Genomic DNA, 18,979 nt, shown 5'->3' on the forward strand with positions numbered 1-18,979 from the left:
CTATTCGCAGGCGGGAGGCTGAGAGGCGCAGGCATTTGTCAGCGCTCTGCCCCTCGTGGGCTTGATTGACAACACGGTGGTTGGCTTGACAGGCTTTACGGCTTTGCACCAATCCGGTGCGGGCGTGGAAATGAATCGTGATATTATTGGTCGGCCGCACAAGTGACGTCGGAGATGAGCCCACGTGGGGAGGAGTAGCGCGAGCAACTCGTGATAGGTTGATTTGCTCGGGCGCAGACATGTTGGGCTTCGGTTGTTGTTGAGCTGACAGCATGAATCAAGTAATCGGGGTTGATTTTTTTTTCTTTCCCCCCTCCGGTTAATTTAGGCTCTCTGGCGTAAACCGTCGAAGAACTATTTATTATGTTTACACCAAGCTCATATTTAAAATAATTCAACATTTAAAGTACACGATATCTATATGTATTTATCTGTCTCTGTATATAAATACACACTATATTCCAGAGAGTCGTCTGCCTGGAAGCCCATTTGCTTCACCTTTGCCTGAGTGCTTTTTAAACACCCTGCTCTGCGTATGATTTGGCTGATCACTTTTGTGTTGCAGCGATCGGTCTTTTGAGCCGTTAATGTCTCCATCCGAATGAATTTGTTCACGCACAATATACGCATTTCCGAGATTTCAACTTCTGTGGTTAAGATTTCGAACAATCGTATCTCATGTAAGCTGTTTGTCTGAAGGAGAGCAGGGGGAGGGGAGGAAATATATATATATATATATATATATATATATATATAAAAAAAAAGGGGGGGAAGAAAGAAAGAAGAAGAAGCACGTTTAGATCCAAGATGGCGAACATGAGGTCAGATGTTTACAGTCCAATCAGTGCACAAGGCGGCGGCGCGGCCCACGTGGGGACTCCGCGCTCTGATTGGTGCGTGTAGATAAACTCCTTGCTGAGATCTGATTGGCTGTGGCGCGTCTTTCTCGCGGCAGTTGAATCGTTGTGTCAGTGGGCAGTCTGTGTGTGTGTGGTACGGAGAGTGGTGCGGAGTGGAACCGGGGCGAGAGCTATAGAGCAGGACCAGCGGCGCGTTCCGGTGTGAACTAACTTTCTTTTTTTTGGTTTTGTTTTCCTATTTGTTTCGTCGAAAACCTGTTTAAATATACCCCGAATGTCGGATTTGGACTTCGGCTGTTTTTGAGCGACGGTTGGGATCGGGATGAAATTTTTTTGTTGTTGTTTGTCAGAGCGCGAGAAGAAACTCGACAGTTTGAACGAACCTTCTTCGACGGTTGGAGCGGCGCGCGCGTCGGGAAAGGCGTTGCAGCCTTGAGAGAGTGAGAGAGAGAAAGAGAGAGAGAGAGAGAGAGAGAGTCGTTTCCTCTAACACAGAGTCAGGTCGCGGAGTGTGCACAGTGTGGACGTGTTCCTCACTGCCGGGATCTTGGATTTACTGGAGACAAAAGGTATAACGGATATAATAGGAGGATTGCTGTTTTCTTTCTTTCTTTCTTTTTTTCTTTTCTTTGTAGCGAGTTCAGAGCTGTCAGTTCCAGCGTCGTTACACTTATAGACTCCATTCCCCCTTTTATTATCGCTCCTGTTTTACAGCCTGCATCTGGAGATAAACAGCTTTCATTAGAGATCGCTTGTAAATCAGTGATTTGATTCGTGTGACATTGGGGTGCAGTATGAACAGTAATGTGTTGCTACATTTTCTGAAGGCTGTGAGAGTGAAAACAAACCGAGTAACCAACACCAAAAAACAAACAAACAAAAAAAAAAACAACAACAATTCCCCCAGCAGAAGAGATCGTAAGAGATCTTGTTAGAGATCCGAAGCTCGGAGCTTCCTTCCCATCATTCACCAGTTCAGACTAATTAAACCATACATTAACACTGCTGCAATCCTGCCAACACTGTGTTCTCTTTTCTCTTCGACTGTCTGTTCTCTTCAAGTCGACCAGAGAGCAGGACTGGGTGGAAGGACACCTCTGGTACCGAGGGGGATCTTGTCCACCTGCTCCGATCTGCCCAAGGCTCCATATCCCCCCAGATCCCACAGGGATACACGCAAGATGTATCCACAGGGCCGGCATCCGGTAAGTAATGGCTCTAAAATGACTCCTCTTTTCCTTCTGATCACCCTTTCCACCATTCAGTGATGTGCACTTGGTCGTGTAAGGCTCCCTTGAGCACAAAGTGCTTCTTTATATCTGTTCTTCACAGCCAGAATAAACAAACGGGGCCTTCTTGTTTGCGCCCGAGTGCACCCCAATTGCCTGATTATGTGCTAAAAAGGAAAGAAAACAAAACAACTCTAGCACCCCGGTGCAGTTTGAGATCACACAATGAGAGGTTACGGTGTCTCTGTGATGAGCTGGTGAGGATCTGAGACAAGAGACCAGGCAGGGAAGGAGGGAGGGTGTGAAGGAGGGAGGGAGAGAGAGAGAAAGAGAGGGAGAGGGAGGGGGGTGGAAATCAGGTTACAGTTTTTCTCCGAGGCTGTTTAGACGCAGTGACCCGTCTGTGTGACAGAGAACGCTGTTGAGTGATGGCAGCTATTCCCGCCAGCACGAAAACGACCAGCGGGCCGAGCTCCCAGGGAACGCATGGGCGGCTCTGACAGACCACGGCTCAGCCCGCAGATGAAATATAATTTCCCTGAGAATCAGGAAGCATGAAATGTGTTATTGACACCAGCGGCGGTTATTTCCATGAGTCACATTACTCTGTGTGTGTGTGTGTGTGTGTGTGTGTGTGTGTGTGTGTGTGTGTCTCTGAAACGCAGCCTGTGCACAGGAGCCTAATAGCAAAGATTGGTGTGATTGTTTTGGTAATGGTGGCAGGGTGCAGCCTGGAAGTGTCGCTTGACTTTGTGACAGATTGTGTGAGCGAAAATGATCTTTGCTGTTCGCAGGCGCCTCATCAGCCTGGGCAACCCGGGTTCAAGTTCACGGTGGCGGAATCGTGTGACCGGATCAAAGACGAATTTCAGTTCCTGCAAGCCCAGTATCACAGGTAAACGCCGATCGTCATAAATCGTCGCACATTTATAGAGATAATAAATGCACTGCGTATGGGTTAACGATAATCAGAGATGCACGCTACACTCTACACGTCTCCTGCGTCAAAGTGCTTGTTCTTTTTCTCCGCTTTGCTTTAGCCTGAAGGTGGAGTACGACAAACTGGCCAACGAGAAGACGGAGATGCAGCGTCACTATGTCATGGTGAGAGCCAGATGTGCTTCTTTTATCAGCGTGTACTCCACAACATCACAACACTTCAGATATGCATGCTTTACCAGCCCTTTTTACCAGACTGATAGTGTTTGGGGTGATTGCTGTGATTAGAGGTGTGTGTGTGTGTGTGTGTGTGTGTGTGTATTGTGAAAATGGAATAGGTCAGTGTTTGGGATGGGGTGTAATTCACGTAATTCTTCCTTTTCTGAATTGCAAACACAGCAGGTCAGATTGTGAGTTTGTTTCTGCCTGTCTGTAATTTCCCATCATACACGGTGCGCCATACAGACCAGTGTGTTGTCTAGCAAAGTTTCATTTCCAGTTGTTTACAGTAGAAGTTAGGTTGTGTACTTGTGGCTTCACTGGATCAGGTGAAATGCTGGTGGCATCTCAAATGTTTAACACGTGCAAACGGTATTTAAAACTGTATTAAGAAAGGGACAGACGTGCTTTCGGAAAAGAATGTAACAAACTGTACTTTTTTTTTTTTTTGTTGTTGTTGTTGTTGTTAGGGCGGTACCATCAAAAATGTTTTTATATTTTTTTGTATGAATATCTTACTTTTTTGGGGGGAAAATAATTGAAGGTACATTACTGGACTGTAAAACCTCATTAAAGGTACACTGCAGCCGCTTTCCCGAGTATACAAGTTCCAAAACATGTACACTTGACGGTACCGCCCCAGCGACGACGAAATGTACCTTTTTATTCCGAGACTGCTTCAGCTGGAGATTTGGATTTAAAAAAAAAAAAGTGCAAGGATTTTTAAACAGACAGACAATTACCGTGTCTTTTTTAAAAATTTATTTTAATTTTTCCACTTAACACATGCGATCGAGTGCCAGCAAACACAAACCCACCCTGTAGTGCTGTTTCATCCTGATCGATCGATTTATTAATGGCTCACCGTTCACCCTTGTTTGGGTTCTCGTGTTTCTGGAAACTCGGGAGCGGCGAGAGGAAAAGCAGTTCCTGCAGTCGGTGATGTAAGAGCAGGCACTGTGTTGGACAGTGTTAACCAGCCTCTCTTATCTTATTTGGCCATGCAAGGATTGACTTGACATACCCGTACTTTTGTTAAATATTATTTTTCGTAGGAATGCAGGGTGAATGTGATAAAGGGCAGTGCTAGATAAACAAGCCGAAGCAGACTGTAGGGGGGGCTTTTTCCTGACGTTCAGAGAATCAGCTGATGTTAGCAGTTGGGGGTGATGGTCATCCTTCTCTCCCACAGATTAGATATTGCTAACTCGGAGGGTTGCGTGTTCTACGACACGTCATTGGCTATAATAGTCTTTGTTGTGCAGAAGTGCGAATGGAAGGGAGGAGGGATCTAGTCATAAGCCTGTGAGAGTGAATCAGTGTAAGGTTGATGTTAATGAGTGAGTTTGTTTTTGAACAGATCTAACTGCATGTTAGACAGGTGTTGCATACACTCTCGTACTAATCTAGCATGCAGTGTATACAAGCGCAATCTCTCAAAGGCTTGGCAACGAATAGGGCTGCTGTGATGATAATTATAAAGTCACAATATTATGAATTCAAAAAATAATTATGAACGCACCATTATTAATCCCAGGTGTTCAGGAACAGAAAAGAGCACTTTATTATTGAACACTTTGCATTCTTTCAAATGTAGGGGGGGGAAGCCTTCACAGTAAGAGTAGTTAATTTTTTTTAAATGATAATTTAATCACATTTAGACTCAGGATTAATATATACAGAAGTTATTGTCACCAGAGTGTGAAACCAAATACAGTTAAAGTGTTTTGAATTGGGAGCTTGCGATGCAAGTCAATAAAAACACACTAATTAGCCAACTTTAGCTAAAGTTCAGAGTGTTGCGGTCGACCGTGTGATTAATAGAGGGCGGCAAATATCGATTAAACATCACAATTAAAATGCAGTTCATTTTGCGTTCCTTTTTAGAAAGCACACGTACAGTTAATGACTAATACGTTTTACATGTGGCAGCTCAGAGGTCGTGTGTAAGTAACCTGATGGTCACAAGGTCAAATTCTTTAGTCCTTGAGCAAAACCAATAATGATCAGCTGCTCAGGTTTATGCTGAACATCTGTTCTGGCCTCATTTGTGTGTCACTTTGATTAATAACATCTACCCAATGAGTTAATGGAAATGTGATGGGAGGAAAACAAAGCCAAAAAAAAAAAAAGATTTCAGAAGCGTAGCATGAGGTAGATCTAACCTGATGTGTATCTCTGAATCTTCCGGAACATTTCATCCGGGTTCAGATAGCAGCAGGCTGATGGAAAGCATCCGCTGATTGGTTATAGTAGCTGCACTTTAGAACAGATGAGATTGAAAGGCTCACGTGGGGCGAGATCAGATTGCAGTGCGGTCACCTTGAGAGGAGGTGTGGACAAAGTGTGACTCCTTGAGAAACCCTTAGTTTGTGTGTGAACTCTGACTCATAGCAAAACTGAGCATCTGTATCCGAACAGTAAACAGTACTGCGTGTTCTGACCTGCGGCTGTGTTTGCAACGGCGCACTGTATTGTGTACTATAAATGTCTGTGGTGCCTGACATTTGTAGGATATTAATGGAGTTAAAATTCAAATTCGACACCTCGGGTTTTTGTTGGTTTTAGTGCATCATCTGCAAATGAATTGTGCACTACACATCACGGTGTTCCTCAGTGCAAACACACTAAAGGTACACAAATGACACTGTTTGAAATGCAAACAAGTTCAGGAGTGTTTAGGATGTTCTTGATGGCTTTCATGAACAATTAGCAGTTGGAGTCTCTTCATATTTTTCTACTTCCTGGTTGACTAGTAGTGGATGACTGATGTATTAGCAATGCAGTATATCTTTGTTTAAAAGAAAGTACTGCTTCCATTTTACTGTCTAGCCTGTATTATCGTTTTGAAAACGTTGGGCAATAACTCTCATGTTGTGATCATCCGTTTAATTATTCCAAATAATGTGTGTGTACACGCCACAATGATTCATCTGTTGGCAATAAAAGGAAGCATGGTTTTTTTTTTTTTTTTTTTTTTTTTTTTTTTTCCCTTCCCCCCCCATTATTCCTTAAGGCTGTCAATACATAAGTGTGATAAAGCAACAACCTTGGGTGTTGCATGATGCATTGCTAAAGTATTTGTGTCTTTTATTTTCCAGATCCTCTTTGCATTTCTGTCTCAATTATTAGATTTAGATAAGGTGTGTGTGTGTGTGTGTGTGTGTGTGTGTGGGGTACGTGTTTGCTTAATCTTATCCATTTCTTGTCTTACAGTATTATGAGATGTCCTATGGACTCAACATTGAAATGCACAAACAGGTATGTGACCCATCCCAACCACAAGCTCTCTTTTCAATTTCATTCATCAAACATAATTAATGCTTGTTGTGTAACTGCAGTTGAGCGCCGCAGTGTTTGTGTGCTGACTGAAGTTGAGGTTTAGGAGGTAGGTTAATTATGTGGCGCATGTGAAGAATTACCGGTAATAGATAAACACTTTGTGTAAGAAGGCGTGTTGGGTGATAAAAGTGAAGTGTTACTTTGGAGAGACTTCCACGGCTTAGGGTTAAGCGTGACTTATTTTTCAACAGCGTTTAAAATGCGCCATGTGTGTGTTTAAAAAAAGGAAGCAGGTCACGAATGAATGTGTGGTCCTAAACTTATTTTACTGTTTTGCACACTATGAAGCTAAGCTCCCATGAAATCTGTTTCCCTATTTTGAGATTTTTATTTTTATTTTTTTTTATTCAGATTTTGGGATTGTTTAACATTTAGTGTAGGCTGAAGTGCTAACTATGCAAGTTGAGAGTACCATTCTTTTATCTGAGAGACTTGAGGTAAAAAAGGCTATGGCGCTATCTGAGAGACTTGAGGTAAAAAGGCTATGGAGCTAACTGAGAGACTTGAGGTAAAAAGGCTATGGAGCTAACTGAGAGACTTGAGGTAAAAGGAAAAATGCTATGGTGCTAATTCAGGCACCTGAGGTGCGGGGGGAAAAAAGAAACGATATGGTGCTTAATTTGTGAGTTAGTAAGTAACAAAGGCTATTCTGCTAACTGAGTGAGTGGTCTGAAGAATGCTATGGTACTAATTGTTTACAAAATATTTTAAATGTTGAAGTAATCCATCAGAAATGCATTATGATATTTCAGTACCATGATTTAGTCTGTGTTTGCTGCCTCACCAAATTCATAATGCTCTATAGGGGGGGGACATCAACAGCGATTATTCTTCAGCTTTATGATGAAGAAAATAACACAGACCAGAAAGACTGAATGAGATGAATCAAAATGTGTGCATCTCTCTCACTTTATATATGAAGTATCGCAGGCTTCTGTATTTAGCCTGACTCACTGAGAGGCGTATTGTGTGTCGCACATGCTTTTATGTGATGGTGAAGGATCTGTGTTCTGGCATGAAAAGGAGAAAGAGCTGCAGAAAGAAGACTGCGGTTTCGAGTAAACTAGAGGGATTATTCAGACTGAGTGCCTAAGTGTTGGATATCAGGATCTGCATTACAGTTCACCTGGATTAAATATATGAGGAAATCCTATGGGACGATTCTCTTTCTCTCACCCGCGCTGCTGAATAATGAGGCGTAGAGGCTCAGTTGTTAGGGGCTTTATCACTCTCAATCCAAGACTGCACAAGGTTAATTTTCTCAGGTAAAGATTTAGAACAGCAACGACTAGTCATCAGTCATGCCGTGTGTGTGTGTGTGTGTGTGGTAGATGGCATGAACAGGTACGCTAAGCTCCTCTGTCCAAACCGGGGTGGGGGGGCTGAAAGTAAACAGCTTAATCGACTGGCCTGTTTGCGAGCTCCCATTATATCAGTATCGTCCAGAGTGAGTAGACCAACACATTATGTGCACAGGTGTGGATGAGGTGTGGCTGTGCAGCTCTTCTAGTGTGTTCATGAAACTAAAATTCAAGCAGCAAATGGATCTGCATGTTCTGTTAAGTTTGATTTGCGAGCATGTGGATGGGCTTTTCAGTCTGGTCTGGTTATTCGTTATAGCCTCGGGCTAGGTAAAATGGCCGAGCGAGTAGCAGGGCATCATTAAGGAGGATTGTATTGGTCTGAGTGTCAGTAAGAAACTTTAATTATCGTGCCTCATTGAGCTGCCTCGTTACAGCGGCACCCTGCTGCTTCTTGCCACAAAGCCTCCTCGCTCTCTTCGTCTGTTTTCCTGTTTTCGTTCCCACTAACCATCCTTAAAATACCCCTAACTTGTAATCTAAATCATGGAAAGCAGTGTAGAATGACAAATTGTTTGTTTTTAATGTTCAGGAAACTGCTAAAATGGCGCTTGGTAATGACCTTTACCCTTATTAAAAATGCCAGGATCTATGAATATGCCTGTCCCCCTTTGTTTTCCTTCCATATTAAATGGCTGGTTCTTGCTAGCTAACAGCTAGTTCAGCAGCCTATTTAACAGCAGCCAAACCTTTTCATAATACAGCACAACAGCCAGTCTTATTTATTTATTTATTTATTTATTTATTTATTTATTTATTTTTATCAGTAGCTAGCTGGATATCTTAGCACATGGGTGCTGGAGCTCTGGGTACCATGGCACCCTCTAATAACTTGTCTAATGAATGTGATTGATCCAGAGCTGTTGTGTCTGTCTTTTTTTTTTTAAAAAAATCTGTTTTCTAGTTTGAGCAGAAGTTTTTGCTTATCATTTAAGGAGCTCAGAAAGAACATCTGCTTCATTAAGCGACTCTCTATCAGTGTAGAGAGAGGTAAAGAGAAGAAGTGAAGGGGAGAGAGAAAGAGAGAGCTTGTTCAAATAAATAATTTATTGAAGTTTCCAGGAGTTGTTTGCCAAGGTGATGATGCTCGACTTGTCTGAGAGCCAAAGCAAACGGTCTCAGAATGTGGCAGTCTTCTTTCAGGCCTTTGTTTTTGGGTGTGTGTGTTAATGTGTGTGTGTGTGTGTGTGTGTGTGTGTGTGTGTACACACGTGTTGGTTGCACCATAGGTTTATGTATGCAATGCACAGACCAACTACGAGCTATGGACGTAAAGCAGACGCTCCTCAGCCGGCCGGCTTGCGGACTGGAGGAAGTGGCTGGTTCTTGCGGGTGGCACAGAGTGTTGCGTTGGAGGAAATGGGTATACACCCTGAAGTGAGCACTCCAGAGGGAGAACAAGGGGACCGCATTCACTGTTGTTTTGCTTTTGTTTATTACCTAATTGAAAGTGCACTTCTTTCCAGCTCTGATTTGGAAACGGTGTGGTGCAGAGATGTGGTATAAATGTACTCTCGGACTAGTGGAGCTTCAACAGTGTACTCAACTGGTGTTAAAGTACAGCTGCAATATGTTGGAGGATATTTAGAATGTAAGATGGTTCTCTCTACACAGTGACTGCAGCTGTTAAGGATTCATCTTGGCTTAAATGACACAGTTTTAGGCCTTGAGTAAATAAATACATAATTACCAGTCTGTCAGCGGTGTATTTAACGCTTTGTTAGATATTTAGGCAATCACAATGACAATTACAGTACTACTGTACGGATCTTGGCCAGCCACTTTAAGTTTGTCGCAACATACTTTTTCTAAACCCTGTTGGCCCAGTGAATCGTATTAATAATTTCCTTTATCCACCTATTGGATCCATTCTATCTCTGTGGCTGAGTCTCAGGTAAACTGTTGTTGGGTGTTGTGTATACCCTATGAAATATGTGTATGTGTATGTGTATGTGTGTGTGTGTGTGTGGGGGGGGGGGTTGTGTGTTTTTTTTTATTTTTTTTATTTTTTTTTTTTATTTTTTTTTTTATTTTTTTTTAATATTTATATTATTAATTAGGAACTCGTGGACTATGTTTACATGCACATCAGTATTCAATTCAATGGCAGTATTATGATTATTGTGGAGTCATGTAAATGCCGCAGTCTGATTTCCCGATTCAGATTAAGTCTGCTCTATAGTGGCTCAGAAGTGCGAAACAAAACGCAAACATGAAAACAAATTATAAACACAGCGACAAATCCGAAAACACACAAACAAGTCGGACAAAATGGAAAATTAGGTATATTTTGAGAATGGATTACTTACCGCTGATTGGACGAAACCTCTGTGGATCAAAATATACAGGAAGTAAGCATCTTTGTTTTTTGTGCGTTAGTGGACTCCTGTGTTTACTTTAAACCATTTTTGTCCATAGGGAAACTTTTTAAATTTTGGAATAAAAGTTTATATTAGCAAGAAATGAGCGAGTGGAATCTATTCAGCGCTAGTTTGAGGAAGGACGTTCATATGAAGTGATTTCGGATATGCTGTTAACATACCATGATATAAAGATTAGCTGGCGCTCCCTAAAAACACACCTAAAGGATGCAGGTCTGTTTAGAGGAAAAAATGACTCCCTGTTCAATGGCGTAAGGAGTGCTATGAGAGCAGAACTGCGTGGACCAGGACAGTTGTTCAGCTACTGGGCTTCAGCAGAAACACGTGTAGAACGTTGCGTGTAGAACGTGATGTTATGCGGCTGCTGGAAGAAGGGACAGATCAGAGGACACGTCGTATATTTGTTAAATGTTTATTTTAACCGCAGTATGAACAAAAAAATATTAACACATGCACACACGAATTGAGTTTCACTGGCACAGCGCCGCAGCTTGCTGTACTTCCTGTATATCTTGATTGACAGATGTGTTGTCCAGCCAGCCAGCGGTAAGTAATCCATTCGCAAAATATACCTACCTTTTTCTGTTTTGTCTGATTTGTTAATGTGTTTTCGGATTTGTCACTGTGTGTTTCTAGTTTTTGTTTTCAAAAGTGTGTTTCTGTTTTGTATTTCTTGGCCACCGTACTATTCGGATTCCCACCCCTAGAATATGCCTGTTTTAATCGGAAATTTGTTGCATGTAAACACCATATTCAGAAAATCCACTGAACGGAGATGTATGCGCATGCTCAGTCCGCTAGGAACTGTGGGTGCTAACAGATGCTTAGCTGTAGGCTAGGTATTTAGGAATGGCAACTCGGGCAGACTTACAACAGCCATGTATACAGGAATATTCCGATGCCTGTACGCATATAAACCTCGTATGCGGAATATGAATGAATACAACCCGAATATAGACCTTAAATGGAAATTGTGCATATACACATGGTCATTTAGAATTTTATTATTTTTATTTTTTGCTGTGTTTCAGGAGCGTAAGTTTCAAATTCTATATTTCGGTGAGAGGATGGCTGATTTTTTAGGTGTGTTTTGGGTAGCTTGAGAAAAATATTAAAATCAAGCTGAGTAATGCATTTTAAAAAGGTGAAAATGTTTTCGCTGTACTGTAACTTTAATCTAGGTTCCTCGCTGGCATGAATGTTTTACTAATTGGCATGGGAACCTGCCGACCGGGAAGTTTCATCTCTGACTAGCTGTCTAATGGTACACAATCGCGTGTGTAAACAATACCTCTGACATTGCCACGGTTTCCGCACATGCATTCGTTTGTACACATGCAGTATAAACCAGATCTTGTAGTACATGTTCATTAATATGTGCACGCTCTGAAATATTGTTAATGCTTATTAAATAAGTGTTTAGGTCCTGAACAGGTTCATTATAAATCAGTTTTATGGAGCGAGTCAAAAGAATCGGCGATTTTGCTGACGTGTTTTAATACACGGACGTTCTCCTTCGGTATGTTAATGAGCCGGAACCGAGTTCGAACCGAGTATACTGTGCATGTTGCAGTGGATTGAAATTGTAATGAGTTTTAAATGAGTCTGGCCTTTCTGCTTTAATATAGTGTGTTTTATTTATTTTTATTTTATTTTTATTTTTTTTATTTATGCTGTTGAGATGTGGGTGTGTGCGTGTGCGGTTTCAGCAGCATCTGGCTGGTTTCTCTGCCTGTCCCAGTTGGGCCAGTTGGGTTGTGACCCTTGGCCTCGCTCCCAGGAGATGAGCGCTCAGGGAAACACAGACGTCAATAAACTGTTAGAGCTTAGGATTTGCTGCACATTAACAATGGCCCAAGAAGAGCAGTGATCTCCTCCCCACTCACACATCATCACTGCTCAATACGGTCTTTCTGCCTCGGGCCAGAGGGGATTAGAGATGTGGGGGTGGGGCTGTGCGTGTGTGCGCGCGTGTGTGTGTGTGTGTGCGCGCAAGCGCGTGTGTGTGTGTGAGAGTGAGATAACAGTTGTTTACAGGTGTTAAATATACTTATTAAAAATTAGTTAATCATGGTGGGTCTTTTTTTTTTTTAAATCAAACGTGTGTGTGTGTGTGTGTGTGTGTGTGTGTGTGTGTGCGTGCGTGCATGCATTGATTCATTTGAGTGGTGTTGCTTCAGTCCCTTGTTGTTGTGGCCCATATTTAATCCTCATCAGTGTCTCCATCCACTCGGCTAACGCCAGTAGCAACAAGCAAATGGCTCCCTGTTTGCCCTGACACGGCCGTGTGTGCGTGCGTGTGTGTGTGTGTGTGTGTGTGAGAGAGAGTGAGTGAGTGAGTGAGTGAGGGAGAGTGCTCTTCACGGGGTGCTAGACAGCTCTGAGCACCTGGAATTGTGAAGCCGAGCAAAAAGCCTCCTCAGCGCTCAAGGGCTCTGTTTTCACAGCCCTATTTTTTATCGCACCGCGTGACGGAGCGGCACTAAAAGCTTTCAACACGCCTCGATGGAAATGGCCACTGAATGAGGAACTCGGCACCTACCCATAAGCCCTTTCTTCCTCCGCCCGTTCACGCACCACAGAATGAAAATCGCAAGGAGGGAACAGTTATTACCGCTTCCTCACAAGACGGCTGATATCTCGCTGTGTACAGTAGCAGTAAACGGAAATTAAGTAAATAAAGTAAACGGTGGAGGAAATCGACCCGACTGTCTCGGTTTTTCTAGCTGTTCTGCAGCCTTTAGTATGACTACAGCGTGATGCCTTCAGCTTGTGTGACTGATTATTTTCTCATTTGCATCAATGGCCTTGATATGATGCAAATTTTATGGAAAGTAGTTACATTTGAGGAGCTCGTCCAACATTTTTCAACCTAATCTCAATCTATCTGTCATGGGCGAGCAATTGGCATAGAGAACGACTTCAGTGGTCCCTGTGGACCCTGTTTACTCAGAACGTAGTGTTATACTGAATGTGACTATGTAACACAAAACAACCATTAACTGCTACGTTTAACAATAACAGTCTTCATCCTCTTGCCAGAGTTCTTATGCGGTCTTATTCAAGTTTTGGCCACTGCGGTTTAATATTAAAAAACAAGATCAAAAAACCCCCCCCCCCAAAAAAACCCACATGTTATCCATGTGGAATAAGACTACAGCTAGAACCACAAATTCATCCTTAGTGGAAAGAATAAATGGGGGAGGGGAGTAGTCCCATGTCTGAAAGATTTTACAGAGTAATTTACAAGTAACCTACAAAATAATACGCTTTCACAGAAGTCTTAATTAGCTGCCATTAGGCTTCCGTTATAAGCGAATTTTGTATAAAAATGTCTCTTGCTATTCGAGGAATAGTTGTTTATTTATTTATTTATTTATTTATTTATTTATTTATTCCTCAGTACAAGGAAATTATTTTAAATTTGTTGCCATGGGGAGATCTGTGAGTGAATCAGTCAAATGCCGGATTGTTCTCGTAAGTGTGCCATTAAAAGTGCTCTTGTTAAAGCAGGCGAATCTGTAATAGGAGAAAACCCTAATGTGAATGCGTCTCTGCTTGTGCCTTAGATTTAGGGTTGCATGCGTAGCCATGCGTTAGCTATTGCACAATACAAAGTGTGAGTGAGTGTGAAAGTCATCCAGTGTTATAGATCATAGGGGGGGAAAAAAAAAATCAGCTCTTGTTAGTGTTACCAGCTTGTCCTATTGGATCGTACACCCCCTTATTGAAGAGCCGTCGCTCCCCTCATCCCCCTCCTTCCCTCGACCCGTTTATCCGCATTAATTGGCTGAGTTGATCTGACGGACAGGCTGAAAATCCGTTTTAATGACCCGCCACTGTGTGCATAATATGATTTCGCTGCCTGCTCTGGTCAAACAGAGCTCCAATTTCCATAATGATCTTGGAGCGGGATAGGGCCAGCTCAGTTGCTGGGGCAACATGGGAGAGCGGCTCAGGAATGGAGGCACTGAGGCTCAAAAGGGGGATGTGGAGGGGTGGGTGGGGGTGTGTGTAGGGCACTCAGTGTTCATGAGGTGCCATGGAGCTGCGTGTTTATGTTTGAGGTGTGTGTGTGTGTGTGTGTGTGTGTGTGTGTGTGAGACAGGCTGTGCTTGATAGACTTTGTGTGTGATTGAGTGGGCACCTCTCAGGCTGACACACACCCCACTCCCTTCTTCCTGACTCCATAGAGACCCCTCGAGCAGCAGGACAGGGTCAGCACCCTCCCACAATCCCACAGGGCAAACGGGCCGAGAAATGAGCGGAATGTGACGGGTAGAGAAAGAAAAGGGTTTCTCTCCTGCCTCACCTGCTGGGCCATCTGCTCTGTCCTATAATCAATTTGTTCACCGCGTCGCTTTTCATCCGCCCTCTGACACACTCATCTCTCTCTCTCTCTCTCTCTCTCTCTCTCTCTCTCTCTCGCACGCATCCCCCACCCTCCCTCTAAGCGCCACCTTTTCTCTCCCTCCTTCCATCTTCTCCCTTCTCTCGTGCCTTTTCCTCCTTTAATCCTCCATCCTTGTGTCCACGAGGTTCACGCCAGACCGTGCATGTGGAATATAGGGGAATTGGGAAATGATAATTGTTCAGCATTACCATCATTTATCTCGCAGCCCCAAATCAGCATTAGCATATTTCAGCATCTTAATGAAATAATCTGTCTAGGTAATGAGGGAGAGCTGTGGAGACGACGCCAGATGCTCCTGTGCATTTCCCTCGATCTCGCTCTCTTGCTCTGTGTGTTTGCGTGTGTGTGTGCGTGTAGATGTGTGTGCGATCCCCCTCTTCCTCCAACCAGATGGGCAGAAGGGCTCGAGGCCCAGCCAGCCACGTTTGATGCCTTTTGGAGAAGCACATTAGCCCTGGTGCATGTTTTGGACTGGGTTGATGTAATCTTGCAGTGGAGACTGTTATTGTGGCTGATGATGCAATAGAGGTTAACTTCTTGCCAGTCAGCTGAGATGTTCACAGTTTTGTCTTTTAGGAGGTAAAACAGTGATGTATGATTTTTAACAACTGTTTCATCAATTCTTTTGTAATGTTTTTTTCCTTTTTTTCTTTCAGACCGAGATTGCAAAGCGCCTCAATGCAATTCTTGCTCAAATCATGCCTTTTCTGTCACAAGAGGTAAATGCATGCTTCACTTCCTTAACTGTAGTAGTCCTATATCCTTAAAGTCACCCTAAACCTGTATTGTAGGCCATCGTAGCATTATTTATTTATTTATTTATTTATTTACTTACTTACTTACTTACTTACTTACTTACTTATTTATTCTATATTTAACAATAAATGGCTTAATGTGGTATGTCCATGTGTTGAATAAACTCACAAAATCAGCCATATATAAGAGTCTATAGAGTATCTGACAAAGAGAATACTGCTTTAGGAGTTTTGTCTTTTCTTGCTGAAGCAGTGAAATAATGAAACATGTATTTGAATGCTGAGGCTGATGGGCTCTTTTGTTTTGTGATGTAATAACACTTGTGCTCACTCTCACTGTTTCTTAAACTGATTCCTTTGCCATGTTTTGACCATTAACACATTATTTGTTTATTTAAATTGTGGGTGACTTTTTAACCATTCCCGAGATCCCTCTTTATGAACGATGTAGAGGAGAAATGCTGATGCTCAGCTCGTCCTTGCCGAAATGTTAATCCATTTTTTTTTCTCCTCTCTTTGCCTTCCTCTCCCGCAGCACCAACAGCAGGTAGCGCAGGCTGTTGAGCGTGCTAAGCAAGTGACAATGACCGAGCTGAATGCCATCATCGGGGTACGTGGACTTCCCAATCTGCCTCTCACCGTGTGTATACCCCTCTTACTCCTTCATTTGGCCAGGGCTTGGGGTAAATCCGCACTCCCTACACTGACCTCGCACTGAACCGAGAAAAACGTTTCGTCAAGGCCCTAACAGGCTTATTAACATCCTGTGTCCTTTATAGCTTGACTTAGCTCGCTCCGGATAAAACTGTATTTCTGATTGTTAGTTACTCCGGTCGTTTTGTTAACGACACAGCTCGCAGCAGGATTGATTTGGGTTGATCTCATAAATTGAAATGAACGTAAACGTCTATATTTAGTCAGTCATGGTCAGAGTTTGGATTTCAGTGTTGTGCAGATTTGCCCTGGTCATTAGTGGTCTGATATTTTTATTTAAATTTTAATTTATTATTGTTTTTATTATTTGTAACATGTGATGTAATGTGTTGAAGCCATGTTTAATTTGTGCCATCACCATTTTTCTCAGAATGTGTTATCATGTGATTATAATTTACTTTGCGGCTCTATTTGAGACACGTGTGTGTGTGTGTGTGTATACGCGCGCTTGGAACAGGTTGGGAACCGGATGGTTGGGGAGGTGTTCCAGATGATCTTGTGTATTTACAGAGATGGAACACATAACAGGGGTTTAACAGGAAGTTGAATTCGTAGGAATTGATCTCAGGCTTGAAGTCTCTGATGAAATCAACATTAATAATATAACGTGCTGAGACAGTTCAAGGAACAGCCACAAATATAGTGTACAGTTTTCCTCTCACTCTAGATGTAGTCGTTCAGCCCAGACACGTGTCCAAGTGTTTGGTTTAAACCGGTAATGTCAGACTTTTATTAGTCGTTAGGCTTCCTTTACTCCATTAGAAGATTGTTGCTGTTACCAAAATGTTTTTGGGTGACTTGGGCATCCATTACTTGCTGACATCCCTCATATCTCCACTGTTCGAGGTGGAATTATTTCAGAAATCTGGACATTGCTTAAATGAGCTTAAATATGGAAAATAATTTTTTTTTGAAAATGCCATTTGAAGTAATAAGGGAGAGGGCGTGTATTCATGATCAATATTTTATGGAAGAGACTTCATTTAAGTCGTATTGTTGGATAAACTACTTTTATCTTCGTTAGCCTCATAGAAACCGACATTGGACATCGACTGTATCTTGGCTGATGGATTACATTTTGGCTAAATGAAAAAATTGTTTGCTATTCTTTAAAAAAAAAAAAAAAAACAACCTGGAAGAAGTTTTTAGGGGTAGTATAAACACCACCCTGCGTTCCTTTCTGACATAATGAGATGATTGAAAGGCCAAAGGTGACGGATGCAAAAACAACGCCGGCTCCTCCAATTCATTGACCTTTACAATTACAGGCCGCCGTGTGCGGCTTTCATTTGTTCGAGCTTCAGTCTATTTTAGGGTTGAGATGATGGTGGTGAGTAGTGAGGGAATAGTGGGAGGTTAGAGTGACTGATCTCTCTGTGATTAGTCCACTTGGGGTTAAGGCGGCCCACGAGGCCTCTCTCTGATTCAGGCCTTGGGCCAGCTCGAGCCAGATATCGGAATTCAATTAAAGCAAATGAGCCAAGACTCTGACCCCCATTTTCAAGGTAATTGCTTCCTCCAGTCCAGCTGAATGCAACTGTCCAGAGGACCGCACCATTTAGCAGACGGCCATTCAGCAGAGCAGTTTGGAGAAATGGGGTTTGGTGGGGTGGGGGTAGTACGGGGGTGTTTCGGTGTGTGTGAGAGCAGTTTAATGCAACTGCTCACACACACTTGTCCTCAGTGTCTCCTTGTTATTCTGATGGCTGAAAAATAGGGGGAGGCAGTCAGGCAGAAACACGGTACACACACACACACACACACACACACACTCTCTAGTGTGCGCACACACACCGGTTGGAAAAACAAGCTTTTATTTGTTGGATAAAGAGATGGCAAAAGATCAATCTGTGCCCTGGCAGTGAGTGGGAGAGGAAAGGGAGGGGTGATGGGGTCATTAAAGATTCACTGGTAATCGGGAGCCAGCAGCATTTGGCACGAACACACACACACACACACACACACACACACACTGAGGTGAGAGTGAGACTGGGAGAGGGAGGAGGTGTAAAGAAGCATGGAAATGAAAAATTGAAAGGGAAGTGGAGAGGAAAGCAGGAGGCAGCAGGCATAGAGATACAGCGAAGGAATGAAAGAGAGGAAATATGCGTTCAGTTTGTTTTCTGTGATTATTCCAGAAGGTTTCGCTCGCACTGCGTCGGAGATCTAACAGAAAGCTGTCTATCCGCTTAGCAACTTTCAATATCCAAATAGTACCCAAGCACTTATTTTAATAGATTTCCCCATTTAAGGGGTGAAAATGTCAGAAATGTCATTTTCCCCCTACAAATTCTACAAGCTTTGGACTTCTTTGGCTTAAACATAAAGGGGGGAGTCAGAGAAGTGTGTGTGTGTGTGTGTGTGTGTGTGTGTGTGTGTGTGTGTGTGTGTGTGTGTGTGTGTGTGTGTGTGTGTGTGTGTGTGTGTGTGTTATATTCATATATTTTATATTCATTATGTTTCGTTCATGATTCTGCTCTGAATATAATGCTATTCATAACTCTTCAGTATTAAATGTGTACAGTAGTATTTCGGGTTTTTTTTTTTTTTTATTGCTGCTGTAGAGCTTTTTGTTTCCAAAGACAAACACGTTATGTGCAAATTGACATTATTTATCGAGCACCTTGAATGATTGAAGTTTGGATTAAACCCATTTCATCCAAGTGACCCATTAAACAGGCTGATTTACTATAAGACCATAATGGAGTAACTTTATTAATCGTGGCAGATTCAGCACTGTAATAAAGTTTAATAATAATAATAAT

At 42.5% G+C, this 18,979-nt stretch overlaps 1 protein-coding gene across 17 annotated transcripts in view; it reads left to right on the forward strand.

The window, feature by feature from the left end:
* Positions 1 to 772: 772 nt before the first annotated feature.
* tle3b (TLE family member 3, transcriptional corepressor b) overlaps positions 773 to 18,979 on the forward strand; it is a 32,087-nt gene continuing 13,880 nt past the window's right edge. For 6 of the 17 annotated variants that reach the window (XM_053616757.1, XM_053616758.1, XM_053616760.1 and 3 more), the window contains exons 1-7: positions 773 to 1,429; positions 1,923 to 2,065; positions 2,884 to 2,984; positions 3,130 to 3,193; positions 6,464 to 6,508; positions 15,402 to 15,464; positions 16,036 to 16,140. In XM_053616757.1, coding sequence (XP_053472732.1) covers positions 2,042 to 2,065; positions 2,884 to 2,984; positions 3,130 to 3,193; positions 6,464 to 6,508; positions 15,402 to 15,464; positions 16,036 to 16,140 — 402 coding nt within the window. In that variant the 5' untranslated portion in view covers positions 773 to 1,429; positions 1,923 to 2,041. The other 11 variants (XM_053616743.1, XM_053616744.1, XM_053616746.1 and 8 more) reach the window with 5 other exon arrangements.

This window comes from Ictalurus furcatus, chromosome 27 (assembly GCF_023375685.1).
Source record: "Ictalurus furcatus strain D&B chromosome 27, Billie_1.0, whole genome shotgun sequence".
Lineage (NCBI taxonomy): Eukaryota > Metazoa > Chordata > Actinopteri > Siluriformes > Ictaluridae > Ictalurus > Ictalurus furcatus.